The sequence below is a fragment of the Suncus etruscus genome, chromosome 3 (genome assembly GCF_024139225.1).
Source record: "Suncus etruscus isolate mSunEtr1 chromosome 3, mSunEtr1.pri.cur, whole genome shotgun sequence".
In the NCBI taxonomy this organism is placed as follows: domain Eukaryota; kingdom Metazoa; phylum Chordata; class Mammalia; order Eulipotyphla; family Soricidae; genus Suncus; species Suncus etruscus.
Window position 1 is genome coordinate 19,139,290 of NC_064850.1, and position 21,274 is coordinate 19,160,563.

The 21,274-nt window shown below is 43.4% G+C and overlaps 1 protein-coding gene across 1 annotated transcript in view; it reads right to left on the reverse strand.

The window, feature by feature from the left end:
* The window catches only part of TMED10 (transmembrane p24 trafficking protein 10), a 36,337-nt gene that overhangs the window by 6,330 nt on the left and 8,733 nt on the right, over positions 1–21,274 (reverse strand). The window contains exons 2-3 of the mRNA XM_049770492.1: positions 11,193–11,304; positions 7,283–7,356 (exon numbers count right to left, since the gene is read on the reverse strand). Of these exons, the coding sequence (XP_049626449.1) occupies positions 7,283–7,356; positions 11,193–11,304 (186 nt within the window). The remainder of the gene's footprint in view (positions 1–7,282; positions 7,357–11,192; positions 11,305–21,274) is intronic.

Genomic DNA, 21,274 nt, shown 5'->3' on the forward strand with positions numbered 1-21,274 from the left:
GCTGGAGTTGCTGCAGTACTCATACATGTGCTTACTTGCAGTCGGCTTTCCCGCTATAAAGCTCACCTATCTTTTTAGTTACAGTGCTAATGCCCCTTTTTGGTATTGAAAGATATTTGGTTGTGGTGAGGCAGGAAACTGTGATTCCGAGAATCACAAAGAGCAGAGTTGCTAGAATTGCACTCAGCACATGCAGGATACCAGCAATCTGAACTTGTACAAGGCAGACCCTCTAAATTCCTGAGCACTGGTGGGTGTAGTTTCCAGCCAAATAAAATATCTGGTAAGTTGTCTGCTTTACTGGCTGAACTTCCTGGGCTTCCCATTAATTCCATATCCTAAGAGTTCAAATAAGCATCTTTTAGCAAGACCCTCTTCTTTACTTGCCCAGGATTAAATAATAAATGAGTATAATTCAGACTTCCAATCACAGTCAGTACAAAAACTTAAAGAAAGATCAAGATCCCCCGGACTGTCCTTTTGCTCTTATAAACATAGGACTTCAGGTTATGGGTACCCAAAAGAACATGCCACTATAGAGTTTCACAAAGCAGGCTGCAATGCTATTTAACTTCCCTCTTCTTATACTGAACTGCTAGATAAAATCAAAACTGAGAAATGGGGATGGAACTCACAACAGACCATGTGTATTACATTTTTATGATTCTGGGATAGGTTCCTGACACAGACTCACAAAAATGGTCAAAGCCCAGTCCGTGGTAGGAATCTTGCCCCAAATAGCAGGGGAGAGAAGTGAGGACCAAGAAGGGACTACTGTGACAATGATAATTGGAAATGATCACTCTGGACAAGAACTGGTGCTGAAAGAAGGTAGAGTGATAGGCATGATACCCCTTCAGTGACAACAGTACTGCAAATCATAGTATCTAAAGTGAAAAATGGAGGAGGGAAAGAGAGAGAGAAGAGGGAGAGGGAAAGGGAGTGGGGAGAAGGGAAAGGGGAGTGAGAGAGTGAGAGAGAATGAGAGAGAGAGAGAGAGAGAGAGAAAGAGAGAGAGAGAGAGAGAGAGAGAGAGAGAGAGAGAGAGAGAGCGCCTAGCAGGTAAGGGAGAGGGCAGGAGGGAAATAGGGATACTGGTGTTAGGAAATATGCACTGGTGGAAGAATAGGTGATGGACTTCAGTCATTATATGACTGAAGCTAAGTCATGAGCAACTTCATAACTGTATCTTATGGTGATCTGATGAAAGAATTAATTTTATTAAAAAGTCAAGTCCAAAGCAAAAACTGCATGATGTGTGTACCACAAACTCTCCACTAGGGGGCACCATCCCCCTGGTAGTCTGCATTTGGTCATTCAAAGCTAGTGAAGCTTCAGCGTGTACCTCATTTTATATTTAACGATGGAAGATTCCATAAAGTCATTCATTCCTTTGGGTGGCAGAAGAACATTGGCAAAACCCTTGTCACCAATGTTTCTTAATGCCCTCTCTCTTCTTACCTGGGCTTTGAATACAAGGAAATTGTGATGATGAATATTTTGTACAGCTGCACATTCGTGACACAGAATAACACTTTACAGTGACCTACACTGTCTTCAAAGAAGTCACTTTTCTCAGAGAAGGCAAGTGCTGCTGGTCCCCCGTGGGGAGCGCTTCACATCTACTTTCACTCAGCATTCACTTTTCATGGGGCCTAGGGCTTTATCTAATCTTACAAAGAATCACAAGAACTATCACTTTCATCAACAGCTATGGGCACTGCCTGGAAAGTGGAATCATAATTACAAAGTGTGCACGCGTGCACATGCCCTTGCTTATTTGGAGGTTCTATAGTAGGGAAGTGCAGCTACTCACAGACCAGAATCCCAGGTATGTAACAGTCTGTGTAGGTCATCTCTGTTCAGAGAAGCAGTCCTCTTACTGAGCACACAGAAGGTGCCCATGGAGGGCTAAGGGGAAGGGGACACCTGCCTTAGCCAGCCGGGTCAGCCAAATAATCCTGGTGACAGATTCCTCCTCATCCTCTAATGGTGATCTGAATCTAAGGAGCTGAGAGTTATAATCCTCCTAAGGAAAAGGTGTTGACTAAAAAACAGCTTTTTCATCACATACTTCTGTATGATGGTGAATTTGTCTTAGGGGTAGAAAACCCTCTTTAATGACAATCAGCTTCTAAAGAGGATCATTAGATTCTTCTTGTTGCAGCACAGAAGAGCAAGGGAGAAGCTTCTCGTGGAAAGTCAAATTCAGTAAGATTACTTTCTTTCTGCCCCACTGCCCACCAATGCCTAAAAATTCTAGTCTAATAAGATTAAGATAAAGACAATTTTCCACCTCAAAAACCAGTCTACTTGTACACATGGGTATGCGATTACAGGCCTCAGCTGGGAGCTCACAAGGTCAGCGTTAGTGCTGAGCTGAGTTCAAGTCATACTGCCCACCTCATCGCTGATCAAACTCAGCAAGGTTTGACTAACTCTGTCATTTGGCAGTTTCTGGGGGCACAGAAGAAAGGAGTAAGGCCTACTGAACTAAGCAGTGTTGAGTTGGGCGTCTTCCAATGGACTAGATCAAGAAAGGGATTTGAGGGCCCGGAGAGATAGCACAGCAGCGTTTGCCTTGCAAGCAGCCCATCCAGGACCAAAGGTGGTTGGTTCAAATCCTGGTGTCCCATATGGTCCCCCATGCTGCCAGGAGCTATTTCTGAGCAGATAGCCAGGAGTAACTCTCAGCACCACCGGGTGTGGCCCCAAAACCAAAAAAATATAAAATGTGGAGCCTGAGTTGTCCCTCCCTTGAAGGCATTCAGAGAAAACACATTTAGCAAAGTGTTCAGCAATTGTTCCAACCAGGGTAGCTGTTTTGGTACAGCAAGCAGATAGCAAACAGCAGACTAAGAGATGCCCCAGGCAAAACAAGGCTTTAGTTGTACTGAAAATGCTGACATTCACAGCACAAAGGGGCATAGATAGCTCAAGGGTTAAAGGATGTGTCAGATTGCTGATCCTCTGTGGGTAACAACTGCTTTCATTCCCACAACGGCATGATGATTAGACAGTCAGTCCCCTACAAATAGCTGCTCGAGTTCATAGACCACAAACTAAAAAAAGAATTGGCTCAATTATTATATTGACTCTACAAATAGGCCTCTCTGCTAAGTAGAAAACAATGGTGAGAGGTCCTTAAAACATACTAAGGGAGTATTAAGAGCTTCATTTCAGAAGACAGTTTTCTTTCTCTTAAAAAGGTGCTGCTTCTTGATTGTGTGGTAAGGATTCTGCCTTCCAAATGCTATTATCTTGCATCTAAACTGTGTTTGAATGACTATGCCAGACATTAGCTCATTAAACCCCCATAACATTGTAGTAGGTGGTGTAGTATTCTGCCCAACAATTAAAGACACTTGAAGGTGGGAGCAAGAACTCCACAGACTGTGGTCTGTGGGCAGGAGGCCCAGATTTGATCCCCAGGACTGCAGGATTCTTCCAGCATCACCTGATGTGGCCCCCAAACCAAAATATATTTGATTACTACTGAATTTTACAGAACCACATAGGAAAACCTGAAATATGATGGTATGCTGTTAGTTTTAAAAATTAAAAAAAAAAAAAGAGGGTCGGAGAGATAGCATGGAGGTAAGGTGTTTGCCTTGCAGGCAGAAGGATGGTGGTTCGAATCCCAGCATCTCATATGGTCCCCCGAACCTGCCAGGGGCGATTTCTGAACGTAGAGCCAGGAGTAACCCCTGAGCGCTGGCGGGTGTGACCCCCCCCACCTGAAAAATTAAAAAAAAAAAAACACTACTTTCCTAAACCTACATAATGATGTAAAAAATCTCAAGGGCCTGAGAGCAAGTGCCTTAAAACCTGGGTTTATGCTCAGGGCTCTCCGGACCAGCCCAGAACAGTGCTGCGTGTGCTCTTGTCACCTGCTCTTGTCACAGGTGCTCACCCAGAGACCACTGGGGCTCAGGAGAGCTAGAGAAAAGTGGCTCTCAGGCCTTCACCTCCTATCAATTCAAGAGGTGGGGATGTTGATAAAGAAAGCAGTGGGACCAGTTTCTCCATTGAATAGCACTTAGAACCTGAGCCCATAGAAAGGCTTAGACTTGCTGTTTTCCGGAGCAGGAAGTAGGCACAGGAAGTGTTGTGACTTCCTTTCTGCTAGGGATTCCCCTCAGGTTATGCAAAAGGTCAGGAAAGCTAAAGATCCTTTCTCAATGTTTAAGAAAGTGATGGGAATTCCAGGAAGTCTAAGGGGTTCTAAAATTCACACATAGTATGTCCACAGCATTTTACATATTAACCCATGACTGCTGTCTCTGATAAACAGGTTGTTTCAATAATTTAAGCAAATGCCACTTAAGATAGCCATCACAGGGGTCTCAAACTCAATTTACCTGCAGGCCGCAGGAGGCAAAGTTGGAGTGATCCTTGAGTGCAGTCAGTAGTAAGCCTTGAACATTGGGGGGTGTGACCCAAACAACGAAAACAAAACAAAACAAAAAAGATTCCTCTAGAGCAGGGCCACAAAATGTTGTAGGAGGGTTGTTTAAGGCCACGAGTTTGAGACCCCTGGCTGGTAAAGGAAAACAATAAGTAAAATTTCATACCAGGAATTCAATGACTGTTTGCTTATGTTATTGTCAAAGGCTGAGGAATAGTAGCGGCAATTAAAATTACTGAAAAATGATTTTATCTACCTTAAGAGTAACAACAGCACTTGGAGTTCACCACTTAAACTTCACAATAGTTCTTTGCCATGCATTACCTTATTAAAAGACATCAACTTGTTAAATTGTAAAACTTTTTTTTTTTTTTTTTGGATTTTGGGCCACACCCGGCGGTGCTCAGGGGTTACTCCTGGCTGTCTGCTCAGAAATAGCTCCTGGCAGGCACGGGGGACCCTATGGGACACCGGGATTCGAACCAACCACCTTTGGTCCTGGATCGGCTGCTTGCAAGGCAAACGCCGCTGTGCTATCTCTCCGGGCCCTAAATTGTAAAACTTTAAAAGGAATTTCTCAACCCATGCTTTTAATTCACTCTTACTATTATTTCTTCTCATTAAATTAGCCTGGGAAGAGAGGCAAGCAATTCAAAGTATTGGAATCTTCCCTGCATCCCATTTATGGCTTAGAAAAAACAATGACCCAGCTTCATCTGGGTCCAAGGACACTGGAACTAGGAGAAGGGAAGCCCCAATAAGCTGCACTGGCTCTCTGAGGGCTTCCCAGGCACCACTGACCAGCCCCCACCACTCTCCTCTCGCTGAAGGCATCACCTTCAAAGCCCTAATCAAAGATGGAGCATTTCTGGTTCCACTGTTCCTAGAAACTTCTCTTAAGCATCTACAACTCCTTTCCTGATGCACTGACATTTGTGTTATCTTTTTTTCTTTACACCTTTAGGTACTGCAGTACAAGACTCAAAGGTGCATAAAAACACTCATAATCTTGAAAAACCCTCCAATCTTAAATACCCTGTATGGTTTTTCAAAGATGCTCTTCAGCTGAAGAACCACTGTGTGTTGCCCTTAAAGTCACTCATAACAAAGATTTAAAAGTCTCAGTTGGGGTGGGGGGGCAGAGAGATAGGACGCAGTAGGGCATTTGCCTTGACGCAGCCAACCCAGGATGGGCGGAGGTTTGATTCCCGGCATCCCATATGATCCCCCCAGCCTGCCAGGAGTGATTTCTGAATGCAGAGCCAGTAACCCCTGAACACCACCAGGTGTGACCCAAAAAACAAAGAAAAAAAAGTCTCAGTTCGGGGCTGGAGCACAGTGGGTAAGGTGGCTGCCTTGCATGTGGCCAACTAGTTTTGATCCCAGGCATCCCACATGGTTTCCCTGAGGCTGGCAGGAGTAATCCCTGAATGGCACCAGGTATGGCCCCAAAACAAACAAACAAACAAACAAACGAAGGCTCATTTCACTGGTGAAGGGATCATTGTTGAAACACTATGCTTGAAATTCAATCATGACTAAGTCTTAATTTCAGACTACATAAAATAAATTTTTTTAAATAAAATAGATTTAAAAGGTGCAACTTTCTCCTTCCCTTTCTCCTATGCACACCTTCACTCACCTCAACAGTACCCAAATGTTAGAAAAACAACATCCAAAAACCAAAAACTCAAATGCAAGTTTTCATTCTCTAGCACGTTCTGTTGGAACATTTCTTCTGTCATTATCTTTTGCCTCCTGCAGTTTCCGCCTCCAACTTGATCTAATTCTTAAATGTTTGAAATCAGGCTTAAATAGAGCTCATCAGGGCCGGAGAGATAGCATGGAGGTAAGGTGTTTGCCTTGCATGCAGAAGGTCAGTGGTTCAAATCCTGGCATCCCATAGGGTCCTCAAGCCTGCCAGGAGCCATTTCTGAGCGTAGAGCCAGGGGTAACCCATGAGCACTGGTAGGTGTGACCCAAAAACAAAAAAAAAAGATAGAGCTCAGTGTGTGTGTGTGTGTGTGTGTGTGTGTGTGTGTCTGTCTGTCTGTCTATATAAAATATATGGAACAAACAACAGCAACAAAGGGAAGAAGATGAGGAAAATGGAAGAATATGGTTCTTATAAAAAATGAATATTAGGGGCCGGAGAGATAGCATGGAGGTAGGGTGTTTGCCTTTCATGCAGAAGGTCATCAATTCGAATCCCGGCGTCCCATATGGTCCCCCATGCCTGCCAGGAGCAATTTCTGAGCATGGAGTCTGAGCACTGCCGGGTGTGACCCAAAAACCACACACACACACACACACACACACAAATAAATGAATACTAGGGGCCGGAGAGATAACATAGTGGTAGGACATTTGCCTTGCATGCAGCTGACCCGGGACACACCTGAGTTTGATTCCCAGCATCCCATATAGTCCCTTCCACTCCTCAGCCTATCAAGAGCAGTATTTCTGAGCACAGAGCCAGAAGTAACCCCTGAGCGTGGCTGAATGTGGCCAAAAAGAAAATAAAGAAAACTATATACATTTGGGGATTCCTTCCTATATACATATACAGCTTCTTTATCTATAGACACACAAATATCTGGCGTTAGCCTAAAGAGCATCAATAGCATTTTTTATCACAAAACCCACATTTTTCTATAACAGTTGGTTTAGTCTTTAGGTTGATAAGCACAGCCAATGTTTTGCTGTTCTGGACTGTTAACACAATTTTTGTCTACTGATACGGTTTTAGCTGGCTACCACATGACTGTTGAGAAGAACCCAGCCTTCTGGGAAGAGCACAGAGTGGTGGCTGAACAGGGACAGACACACAGCACAGCATGCTCCTGCCTTCTTGGACTGCGACACAGGACGTACCTCTTCGTAATTTTTTGCCTCCACCCCATGCTTCATGTCTAGGATCACGAGTTGGTCAGGTATCCGCCTTGTTCCTGAGAAAGAAATCAAAGGATTCATTGTGTAGAATATTTCAAATTCCGGGAAATCACCCACCCACCCTCCCTCTCTAACCCCTACCCTACCCTCTCAATAGAGGGAAACAGCACGACTCCTCCCACCACTCAGCTGCAGCAAAGTCCTGGCTCGGGCTAAAATCATAAGCATTCCAGACAAAGGACCTATCTGTGTGGGGTGCCGGAAAGCCACGAGAACATGCTGCTGGCAAACAGCTCTGAGAGGGTGCGACAAAGATACTGTACTGCTTCTAGCGAGGATCAGAAGCAACAACACACAGGCTTACTGGGCTGAGCAAGAAAACTAGCAAGTCAGGCAGGGGAGATGATCAAAGGGCCAGAGTATATACATACAATCTGCACATGGAAGCCCCGAATTCTGTCCCCAAGCACCACTGGGAGCATCCTTTCCCGCCAAAACCAGAAAATACAAAAGCCCAATGAGTATAAAATTGAGCAGTGAGGGGCCAGAGAAATAGGATAACATGTGATGGGTTTCCCACTCCCAAAATTTTTAGTAGCAAGGCTTGAGAAAGTGAACACAGGAGTAAAGGCACTTGCCTTGCATGCAAATGTCCCCACTTCAATTCCTGGCACTGCTTATGGTTTCCTGAATAAAAATAGGCCTGGCCCCCAAGCACAGAACAGACACAGTCCCTGAGCACTACCAGGCAAGATCTGATTAGCCCCACATTTAGGGAGACAATATAGATTGATATGCAGTGGGCACGAACTTGAGCCTCTTTACACATGGGAGAAGGTTGTCTGCCAAATATTGAGCGAAAGTCATGCTCCATTAGATTCCTAGGAATATATGAAGCCTGGGCACTGAGGACTGGAGAAATAGTATAGGGGTTCAGTTGTCTGTAGTCTGTAAATTGAAAATAGCTTAACTGTGCACAAGTTAAAACACATGGGCCTCTCTGTAAAAGTCTTTTGATTTTTGTTGTTAAAAAATTCTTGAAAAAAAAAATTCTTGAAATTTGTTTTCCTCTCCTTAAAAAGTTACCCCGAGGCCTGTGGGTGGGTGTGGCTCCGCAGCAGAGCACGTCTCACCAGTGCGATGCTCCACCCTGGTACCACATAAAAAGCAAACAGAAACTAAGGAAGGGATGGTGACAATGAACTGTTTTTCAGAGACTGCCATCTCACGTACACGCACTAAGATACCACGTAGGAAGTGAGGAGTCTGTGTTTTACTTTATATGCTAGAGAAGATGAGAGGCTTGAATCATTTTGAATCTATTATGCAAACCTGTATGCTGATCACTAACGCTCAGAATAGGGTTTTCAGTGTAGTCACTGGTATGTTGTAGACTACTTAAATCTGCATCTGTTATAACACTAAAAATGTGAAATCCCAGCAATTTACCTGGTCCAAATAAACAAGACAGCCTCCTCCCACTGTCTAGCATCACACAGCCTTAGTGCTAAGCAAACACAAGTGAAACCACAAAGCCACAGACCTCAGGCTGGTCTGAGTCCAGACCTGACAGGCTCTTGCACAGAATAGCCAGACTGTCCTTATCCCCTCGGTGTCACCATGGCCCTAAAGGACCCTAGTAAAGATGACCCAGCAGTGAGTTCCTAACTTTTGCTTGGCAAATAATCTGTTGCACAGATTAAGAACAGATTTTAAGGTAGCAAGCTTCTTATTAGAAATAAGAGAACGTTGGGCCGGGAAGGTGGCGCTAGAGGTAAGGTGTCTGCCTTACAAGCGCTAGCCAAGGAACGGACCGAGGTTCGATCCCCCGGCGTCCCATATGGTCCCCCCAAGCCAGGGGCAATTTCTGAGCACATTGCCAGGAGTAACCCCTGAGCGTCAAACGGGTGTGGCCCAAAAACCAAAAAAAAAAAAAAAAAAAAAAAAAAAAGAAATAAGAGAACGGGGTCGAAGAGATAGCATGAAGATAAAGCGTTTGCCTTGCATGCAGAAGGTCGGTGGTTTGAATCCCGGCATCCCATATGGTCCCCTGAGCCTGCCAGAAGCGATTTCAGAGCCTAGAGCCAGGAGTAACCCCTGAGTGCTGCTGGGTGTGACCCAAAAACAAAAATTAAAAAAAAAAAAAAAAAAGAAATGAGAACACAAAGGAAAATTAGAAATACTGACTATAATAGCATGCATATATATCAACTGTGCACTTGTAAGCAACTAACAGCATGCCATCGATATACAGGAATTCTGAGTTAAGAGCTACACTAAGTGGGTAGGGTCCCCCATATCCTATATGGTCCACCATGTCTCGGCCACGTATGTGTGCACCCTGATTCTAGAACAGCACAATCTGACTGTGCACGCACGCTATGGCGAAGAGTGAGACCCTTGGCTGGCAGCCCAGATGAGTGGGTGAGCACAGCTAAATGTGTGAGCACCACTGTCAGGCATGAGTGTGACTCTCCAGTCATCAAAATGACAGTGCAAGTTGGGGGGTGGGGGGGATGGAGAGGGGAACAGATACAGAAGCTGTTTTGATAAAATAACAGCTTAACTTGATGACAGCCTGGAAAAGACTAAGATTTTAAAAACAGGAGCCTGAGTAATCACAGTGATGGGGGTTATACTGATGCAAGAAGGAAAATAGGTTTGAAAGAGAAGATCCTGAATGCAGGTTAGTATTAGGAGTGGGACGATCATGTAGAAATGTATAGAATATCGTTGAAACACCCTGGAACTGGCCCGGGGTGCTGCCAGTTATGACATCACTTACAAGCATTCTGTTCTGTTTCCTTAATCTACTATTTCATTTCCTTTTAGGAAAACTCCTCGGTCACTTTAGACCCAGAGCATCATTCTCGGCTAACTGTCTAAAGCAGTGGGTTAGCTGAACTACTGTTCTGGGGAATCTGCTGGCATTGTGGGAAAAGTTCTTGTTCTTCCTTAAAGAGGTCATATGTTCTGAACATGCTGTAACTGTATTGACGCCAAGAGTCCTCTTGCTAGGATATGGAGAAAGTCTAAGAATAAAGTCAAATGAAGCAATGAGAGGAGACAGGGTTCCAATAACACTAGGAAAACCTCACGACCAAGCCAGCCCTGAGGTCAGCACGACACTATAGTTCCCAGTTGAATGTGCAGTGTTCTTTCTCAACTTTATTTACCAGACTTATTTACATTTTTGTGCCACATCCCAAAGGGGTTCTAACTAATACAACAAAAATAAAGAAATCTATAGCTTTTAGGGTCTGAGTTCTTAAAGCTGAAGAAAAGTGAGTGAAAGGAATTTGCCTTTTACAAACTGAGCAAAGAAGTCACCAGCTGGGGCTGGAGAGGTAGGGCATTTGCCTTGTATGCAGACGACCAGAAACAGAACTGGGTTCGATCCCTGCCATCCTATATCGTCCTCTGAAACTGCCAGGAGCGATTTCTGAGCACAGAGCCAGGAGTAACCCCTGAGCACCACCGGGTGTGGCTCAACCCCCTCCCCCCAAATTCCACATCAAAGTAATTGGACTAAGAAATGCATGTGTTCTTAAGTCCAAAATTGCTTCTGATGACCACTTACTGTCAGACTTCAAGAAGATATGAGTGGCATACACTATATTCTAGCACCTCTGTCAAACTTAACAATACCCCAAGTACATTATGGCATTCAAGAAATTCCTATTTCTGTACATGAAGAATCGTCTTGGCCAACTTTCCTTTCCTTTAGTCATCCATATATACCAGCAAATGCAGTTTTCATTTCTTTTCCTGACAGGCCAAGACAGAAAGTTCATGCTCTGTCTCAGTAGTTTTCAACCTTTTAATGCCTGTAAACTTTCTTCACCACCACAAGATAGCTAATTCAGGGGAAATACCCTGATTACTTACTTACCCTTGCTCTCAAAACACACTTCAAACATGTCATAATCTTCCGTGGTAAAGGCAAATTTCCCCTTGGTTGCATCCTCCTTGGAGTACAGAATATGGCCAGCAGAATCTGTGATCTGAACAGAAAAGCAAGTAAGACTCAGATAACAACTTCCAGAAATGGAAAAAAAGAAAAAAAGAAAGTTGGGGCCTGGAGAGATAGCATAGCGGCGTTTGCCTTACAAGCAGCCGATCCAGGACCAAAGGTGGTTGGTTCGAATCCCAGTGTCCCATATGGTCCCCCGTGCCTGCCAGGCACTATTTCTGAGCAGACAGCCAGGAGTAACCCCTGAGCAACGCCGGGTGTGGCCCAAAAAAACAAAAACAAAAAAGAAAGTTGATATTTCTCTTTATAATAACTACATTTAGCTATCCTAAAGATAGGAATTGGATTAAAAGATGAAAACAGGGGCTGGCAAGATAACATGGAGGTAAGGGATTTGCCTTCCATGCAGGACAGCGGTTCGAATCCTGGCATCCTGGCATCCCGTATGGTCCCCCATGCCTGCCAGGGGTGATTTCTGAGCATAGAGCCAGGAGTGACCCCTGAGCGCAGCTGGGTATGACCCAAAAAAAAAAAAAAAAAAAAGATGAAAACAGTAAATGTTATTCACTACTCATTCGAACAGCTAAAATCTACTGTGACTATGAAAAGGCTAAAACAGTTACTATACATCAGGTTTATCAACAAAATCTCACTTAAGAGAATAAAGTCCAGAATATTCTCTAGAAAATAATTACAAATACAATATTGATCATTATAAAAGAAAAATAAGGGGGCCGGCGAGATGGTGCTAGAGGTAAGGTCTGCCTGGCAAGCGCTAGCCAAGGAAAGATCGTGACCTCAAAGGAAATAGTGACTAGGATACAAAGTCACTCACAGAATGGGAGAAACTATTCAACAATACCCATCACATAAGAAGCTAATATCTAAGATATACAAGATACTGACAGAACTTAACAAGAAAAAAAATCTAACCTCGTCAAAAAATGGGGAGAAGAAATGAACAATTTCTCAAAAAAGAAATACAAATGGCCAAAAGGCACATGAACAAATGCTCCACATCACTAATCATCAGGGAGATGCAAATCAAAACAACAATGAGGTACCATGTCACACCAGAGAGATGGGCACACATCACAAAGAACAAGAACTAGTGCTGGCAGGGATGTGGAGAGAAAGGAACTCTCATTCACTGCTGGTGAGAATGCTGTCTTGTTTAGCCTTTCTGGAAAACAATATGGATACCCTTCAAAAAACTGGAAGTTGAGGTCCCATATGATCCAGCTATTCCACTCTTTGGGATATACCCTAGGAACAAAAAAACACAATACAAAAATGCCCTCCTCATACCTATATTCATCGCAGCACTATTTACAACAGCCAGAATCTGGAAACAACCAAGATGCCCTTCAACAGATGAATGGCTAAAGAAATGGTGATACATGTGGAATATTATGCAGCCGTCAGGAGAAATGAAATCATGAGATTTTCCTATACATAGACGGACATGGAAACTATTATGCTGAGTGAAATAAGTCAGAGGGAGAGAGAAAGACACAGAATGTCTCACTCATCTATGGGTTTTAAGAAAAATGAAAGACATTAGAGATGCGGGCCAGAAGCACCGGCTCACGACATGAAGCTCACCACAAAGAGTGGTAAGTATAGCTAGAGAAATAATTCACCAACAGCTATCATGACCATGTTAATGAGTGAGAGAAATAGAATACCTATCTCAAATACAGGCCAGGGGTGTGGGAGGATGGAAATAGGGGGCATTGGTGGTGGGATTGTTGCACTGGTGAAGGGGGAATGTTCTTTTTATGACTGAAACCCAACTACAAACATGCTTATAATCATGATGCTTAAATATATTATTTTAAAAAATAAAATCAAGACAAATGATTAAAAAAAATCCTAAGCACCACTGGGGGCGAGGATTGAGTTTATGGATTTGATTGAGAAAAACAGTCTAAAATCCATGCTCTTGCCACATTTCATGGTGCTTCTCCACAAAAGGAAGGTCTGAACAAAGTGTAACACATCAAGTCCAGAAAGACTAACAAAATCTGATGGGATTTTTGAATAGGTGAAAGTCAGAGTCCTCCTACACAACACACACACAGCTCTCCTCCTCATTTTCATTCTAACCTTAGAGTGATCATCAGAAGGCCATCATAAGGTAAAGGCTGTTGAGGCCAGAAAAAAATAAGATGCAAAAAACCACGAGTATTTCTAAAGCCTTCTTGTATATGTGATCCTCTTCCTGAATCACCAATTAAAAAAAAAACTCAACACAGGACATCTGAACTTTGGATACAGACATATTATAGGTCAAAAGTCATGAGAAGGACTAAGAAACACACAGTCTGCAGCAAGCTGCTATTTTCTCAGAATGTTTTCTCCTACCAGACAGTCACATTGCATCATTCCTAGGCCCTACTGTACAAATAACATTTTTTTTGTTTTGTTTTGTTTTTGTTTTTGGGTCACACCCGGCAGCACTCAGGGATTCCTCCTGGCTCTATGCTCAGAAATCGCTCCTGGCAGACTCTGGGGACCATATGGGATGCCGGGATTCGAACTACTGTCCTGCATGCAAGGCAAATGCCCTACTTCCAAGCTATCTCTCCGGCCCCACAAATAACATTTTAATAGGTGCAACCAGCAGTGCCGGGGGACAGGGACCCAGTATGAAACAGTAGTGCTCAGGTTAAGGAGAGATGTTTTCACCAGGCAATACTGGGGGTTGGAGTAGGAGGTAGGAAAGGTCACGAAGAGTGGGATATTGAACTCAGGCCTTAATATATGTCACTTAAGTCAGCATTTCTCAATCACAGCCATATGGTAGGAATCGTGTCCAAGGAGCCACAGTTGAAAGCTGCAAAAATTGGGAGCCACAGCATTGAGTCTAAGAGGCCAACTGGTAGGATAGGAGGCTCACAGGAAGAAATCAAGGCCAGAGGGGGGCTACAGTGGAAAAAAGGGTTGAGAAACATTGACTTAAGCTATTGCCCAGGCAATTCAAAAGACAATTCATTACAAAAAAGGAAGTTTAAGATACAAAGCAGTAATAACGATTTTTTGCATTTTAAGATGACCTAAAATCTCTAATTTTGATTTGGCTCTTATGGATTATGTTGCAGACAATACAGATCTTCTCCAAAGTAAATCTAGATAAAATTAAATTTGCTGGGTTAGAGAAACAGTACAGGAAGTAAAAGTCCTTGTCTTGCACTGAAGACCTGGTTCATTCTCCCCATACCACATACTGTCCACTATGTCCAGCTAGGCATGGTCCAAATATATCACATATACTACAAAGTGCTAATTTATAGGGCAGGGATCACTCCAAATGATAAATGAGCCTAAATGCATGTCATAAAACTCTTATTACAGTAATGGTTTAGAGAAAATAAAAACCCCTTCAACAAGGAAATAGCTCAGTGTGCAAAAACTTGAGGTTCCACCCGTGCCCCAAGTGTCACTGGTTGGGCCCTGAGCAGTGCTAGGGAGGCACACTCCTGCCCCCAGAAAGACTTCACCGGAGTCTGTTAGTATGTAATAAGGCCCAGGATTCCCTCCACAATGCCACACTTCCTTCAACACTTAGGAGGGTGTTCTACAGGGGTATCTGCAATCTGGTCTAGAGCTGGACAACTTGACCTTCAAGTTGGACAAACCTGTGGAATAATGGCCACTCAAAAGCATGCTAAATTCTTCTGAAAGTCAGCCGATCTCCCATATGATTAAAAATCATGCAGTTATTTACCTTAAGGTGGAAAAGAAACCACATCTAACCCCAACCTAGCATAATTATGTAAATCAGTATAGCTAAAATCAGGAAGAGAAAATTAGGCCAAGTTCAGAGACTAGCTGAAGGTGACAAAATCTAATAGGCTAAAATGACACCTTAAATTTCTTTTAGCTTGGATGCTCTGATCACAGATTATCTTGAAAAATCATGTTGTTTCTCAAAAGTTGAGGTTTTATTTTCCTTACATCTTTCAAGAGAACCACCTTAGTAATATAAGCGCCACAATTACCTGTGATAATAGCAAGACCCTAAGGGATTTCCATCAACTCTCTCTCTCTCTCTCTCTTTTTTTTTTTTTTGGTTTTTGGGCCACACCCGGCAGTGCTCAGGGGTCGCTCCCCGGCAGTGCTCAGGGGTCGCTCCTGGCAGGCACGGGGGACCATATGGGACACTGGGATTCGAACCAACCACCTTTGGTCCTGGATCGGCTGCTTGCAAGGCAAACGCAGCTGTGCTATCTCTCCGACCATCATCTCTTTTAAGGGTAAAAGTTAAGTAGTCTTCAGTGTATAGCTCTTGAAATAATAGCAAGCCATAAATTTGCCTTATGACATCAAAGAATGGGAAGTAATAAAAATGTTTCTAGATAACACCTTTTAAAGAAAAGTGAACCAACATTCACAACTTACAAAGAGGGAAAAAGCATTAATTATCTACCCGAGGAGCTGATACCAAGTGTATGTGAATACTCACACTGAAACTGTCAAGCAAGTGAAAATATAGGCCACCGGGAAAGTGAACTCATTTAGAAGTGGATTTTCATGTACCATTCTTGGCAGTGGCAAGAAACTGGTCCTTAAGTAGGCCTTGCTCCAGAGGCTGGCTCCATTCCTTGGCCAAACAGTTTAGATAAGGAAGACACAATACGTGGTACTAACTGCTTCAGTAGGATCCTTAAGTAGGTTAGGCCCAAAAATATGAGACAAATGAAGTCCACAGGAATTAAAGTTCACCCAGAAGAGGAAACAGACAGAAACTATCAAGAATCTGATCTGAGCAAGTAGCAACCACATAATAAATCTGGTTCTCTATTTTCTGGAAGCTGAGATTAAAGAGAAACAAGCTGGGTTATACAACACTGGTTTTCTGGTGAAAACTCACACTTATCTTCAAAAATAATTATTTGAAGACACAAGAATGATGGATCATAAAGTGCTTTACAGTGAAAGGACTATGATATTAAGACTCTCCAACACAACCTTGCTAAAGATCAAGATACAATTACAGTTCAAATGGGCATTTTCAGAGACCCTTTGTGAAGACCGGATATGTTATCACTTCTCTATTTTAGTGCCCATCTTGCTGCTCACTAAATACCCAGACTCTCTGTCTCTCTAATTTTTTTGGTTTGGGATCACACCTGGCAATCTATGTTAAAGAGTTACTCTTGGATCTATCTCAGAAATGACTCGTTAGTACTTGGGGAATCATATGGGATTCTGAGGATCAAACCCAGGTCAGCCACTTGCAAGGCAAAAGCCCTACCTACTGTACTATCACTCTGGCCCTAACCCAGTCTTTTTCTGAAGTTGTAAAAAAGCTGACATTACCCTCAGCCTACTGCTACTACTACAACTCTTTTAAATTCCAGGAAAGGAGCAGGAGAGATAGCATGGAGGTAGGGTGTTTGCTGTGCATGAAGAAGGATGATGGTTCGAATCCCGGCATCCCATCTGGTTCCCTGAGCCTGCCAGGAGTGATTTCTGAGTGTAGAGCCAGGAGTAACCCAAGTGCTGCTGGGTATAATCCCATAAATAAATAAATAAATTCCAGAAAGATATTTATTTTTAAAATACTATCCTGAGATAAAGTGGGATAATACAACAGGTAAGGCATTTGCCTTGCATGAGATTGGCCCAGATTGGATCCCTGACATCCCACCTTACCCATCAGGAGTGATCTCTGAGCAGAGAGTCAGGAGTAAGCCCTGAGCACAGCTAGAAGTGGTCCCCAATCCACCTCCCCAAATCCTGGGAGGAGTCAGAGAGATAATACAGGAACATCTTGGGAAAAAAAAAAAAAAAAAAAAAAAAAACGGAGCGAAAGCTCAATAGGCTGGAATGCACATCTTGCAAGTAGGAAGGTTTGGTTCAATTCTCTGCACAGCACAGTCCCTGAGCACAGAGCCAGGAATTAGCTCTGGAGTACCAGCTGGGTATGGCTCAAATCCTACAAAAAACAAACTACCCACCCAAATCTTGATTTCTAACACCATTTCTCGATGTCATAGGGCTCCTTGGGACAATCTGACTAATTTTAGAATTGGGCAACAAGTATAGAAGACAAGTCTGGACCATCTTATTGTGCCAGAAAGAAATAACAAAACAAAACCTCAAGAACAGGATCAGTTCCCTAATGTGCCCACAACTTTAAGATTCTTTTCTCGACTTCTGTGTTCCCCACTACTCAGATCCCCCACCGCTCCACCCTGTGCCTAGCCAAACCAAACACACACACACACACACACACACACACACACACACACACACACACACACACAGTTTCAAAGATGTGTAGTCTGCTGAGTCAAGAGCAAATGTTTTCACATGTATTTATACACATATGCAGGAGATCCATGGTAGAGGTATCAGGCCTATATTGTCACAAATCGCATTTTGCTTTCATTTGCTGAATCAGTGTCATATCCCAACAGTACAAAACTGTATTAAAATAAAGCAGAGAGAACAATAGACTGTGCATGGGCTCTCCTACAGGAGGCCCAGGTTCAATTCCCAGCAATGCATGATACTCAGAGCATTGCCAGGAGTGATCCAAAGCACAGAGCCAGAAGTAAGGAGCAGTTGCCAAGCCTGAACCAAAACCCAGAAAGTCACTCCTTTTCCAGGAATGCTACCATAGCAGCAGCAACCAGCTGGTGACTTCAGTGCAGTTGGCAAAAATCTGGAGATGTCACTTTCTGCAAATAGGCTCAGCCCTGAAGGTTTCTTTCGCAGGCTTATAATGAGTTTGTGTTCTAATCGTGATGACCACGTGCACATATTATTTAAGGATGACCATCATCCTTGTAGCTTCAGAACTTAAGAATTTAGAAACACTCACTTGTAGAAGCTGTATGCATTAAGTAAAAATGAAAATGAACTGAACTGGAAACACTTCTTTTCATTCCTTCAGTGATAGTCTATCCAGGGGTCCTCAAACTTTTTAAACGGGGGGCCAGTTCACTGTCCTTCAGACTGTTGGAGGGCCAGATTATAGTAAAAACAAAAATTATGAACAAATTTCTATGCACACTGCATATATATATATATATATTTTTTTTTTTTCAATCCCCTGAGCACCAGTAAGAGAAACCCCCAAGCAGAGAACTGAGTGAGCCAGGAATTGTCCTTGGCACTGCAGGATGTGTCCCCAAACCAACCAAATGGGATTAAAAAAAAACCACAATAAACCACATAAAGAACACCAAATCAGAGCCAAGATGTGGCTCAAGAGCACAGATTTTGTACGGTTGAGGCTCTGGGTTCAATCTCCAAAACCAAAACAAGACACCAATCATGATAAATACTGTAATTTTATTTAAAATAATTAGAAAACTCAAAGCAAAAAAAAACTATCAAATGAGTCTAGTAGAAAGCTTATCATGGTGGAGGGGACAGTGGTGGGGTACTGAGACAGTGGTAGAGGGAAGCAGAATCTCTAGGGGAGGAGTGCTGAATGCTGTATACTTGAGAAGCTCAACCATTAGTAGTATCATAGGCCAGAATGCCTTAAATATTTAAAAAACAAAAGGCATTACAGTTTTCAAATATGAATAGGGATGTAACTGAAGAGCAGAGTTCTTGTTCTTGTAAGCCTGGTTCAATTACTGATAGCTCCCTGCAAAAGATGGTCAAATATGAGCATAAGGATAATAAACTCCACTTTAATGGTCATCCAATGAACTTATCCAGATCTTTTAAGAAAGAGCAAGTACATCCCTGAAAACAAAGCATCACCTCAAGATTTTGCCAGAAACAAAGTCAAGCTTAGAAAGACAACAGGCAGGGGCCAGAGTGGTAGGATAGTGGTTAAGGAATTTGCCTTGGACATGGACGACCCTGATTCAATCCTCAGCCTCTTATATGGTTTCCGAGCACTGCCAGGAGTTATTCTTGAGCACCAGGAGTAATCCTTGAGCGCAGAGCCAGGACTAACATCTATGTGCCTCTGGATATGACCCAAAAAGAAAAAAGAAAACAAAAAGAAGGCCACCGGCATCACTTAGCAACACTAAATTCTTTCACATTTCCACCACTATTCCTCAATGATAAAGCACAGCCCTGAAATACTGCTTAAATTGAAGTATGATCAAGGCAGCTGGGAAATTGTCTATGTAGAAGTGTTGAAAACTAGAAATGGAAAATTTCCAGACACTGGTATGATAATGGATAGATGTTCTCTTCCTGCTTCTATCAGCATTCACTACATTAATTTAACATCTTAACATAGGCAATACGTCATGCTGGGGGGGAGGGGAGATGAGAGGGAGGGAGAAAGTGGGAGAAAGAAAGACAGGGAGGGGAAATGAGAATGAAAGACCAGTTGCTGCCCTAACAATACTCCTGCGGGGGTGAAGCCAGATCAAATGTTTTTTTTCATACTGTTCCAAAGTTATTTACGGTAAAAAACCTCCAGCGTGATCCTTATAAGCACAAACAAGGCCTTGTTCTTTCTTAACAACTAGTCCCTTGATTTCCCACACGTTATGCTGAACAATGAGGTTGGAGGCACCGGAGAAAGCAGATGACATCAACCTCCCTCGAGTCAGAGGCTTGTTTGGGAGCCCAAATTCTGGTCTGGGGCCAGCTGGCTGGTCTCACAGAGGGCCCTACTGTCCAAGCTGCCAGGCCGCATGCATAAGCGGACAGAGGCTCGGAATCAACCACCAGTCAGCAACTCACACAAGCAACAGCACAGAAGCCACTCCACCCCACTAGGTGACTTTTCTAAATCTGTCCCATTTTCCTGGAATCTCGATTCAAGTCTCTAGAAGTCACCAAACTGTAAGCAGATCCTCTCCACCTGGATCAGTTCAAAATAAGGCTGGGTTTATTTGATTTATTTAATGTTTGGTTTGGGGGCCGCACCCAGCGTCGCTGAGGCATTATTCCTGGCTCTGCGCTCAGAAATCGCTCCTGGCAGGCACGGGGTACTTATGGGATGCTAGCTGATCAAACCCGGGACCTTCCCAGGTCAGCCACATGCAAGGCAAACACCCTACCACTGTGCTATTGTTCCAGCCTCAAAGGGCTAGGTTTAATTCCAGGTAAAACACACACACACACACACACACACACACACACACACACACACACACACACACACACACACACACACACACACACACACTCATCTGACTTTCCTTTCTTCTGATTATTATGATAACTTTCACTGTTTCTCTCTCTCTCTCTCTCTCTCTCTCTCTCTCTCTCTCTCTCTCTCTCTCTCTCTCTCTCTCTCTCTTTTTTTTGGTTTTTGGGTCACACCCAGCGTCACTCAGGGGTTACTCCTGGCTCTGCAATCAGAATCGCCCCTTGCAGGCTCTGGGGACCATATGGGATGCCGGGAATTGAATTAACCATCTCCCGGGGTTGGCCACGTGCAAGGCAAGGCTCTACCTCTGTGCTTTCTGGCACCAATTTTTCTTTCTAGGACCTATTTACAAACTACTTATGTCTCTTGGGCAAAAACCCACTTCATTGGGGCCGGGCGGTGGCGCTAAAGGTAAGGTGCCTGCCTTGCCTGCGCTAGCCTTGGACGAACCGCGGTTCGATCACCCGGTGTCCCATATGGTCCCCCAAGCCAGGAGCAGCTTCTGAGCGCATAGCCAGGAGTAACCCCTGAGCGTCAACGGGTGTGGCCCAAAAACCAAAAAAAAAAAAAAAAAAAAACAACCCACTTCATATCCTAAAATTATATTGTAATTTTTACTATATAGAATGCGGGGATTTGAACCACCAACCTTCTGCATGTAAGGCAAACACCTTACCTCCATGCTATCTCTCTGGCTCCAATACATGGTCTTTTAAGGTAATACAATAGGTATTTATCTTTTAAGGTAATACAATAGGTAGGACACTTGCCTTGCACACGCCAACCCAAGTTCAATCAAGGCACATAGCAACATGGTCACTCAAGTACAGGCAGGAGTATGTCCTGACATAGCTGGGTGTGGCCTATTAACAAACCAAACCAAGAGATATATGATTCAACAATATAACTGTGT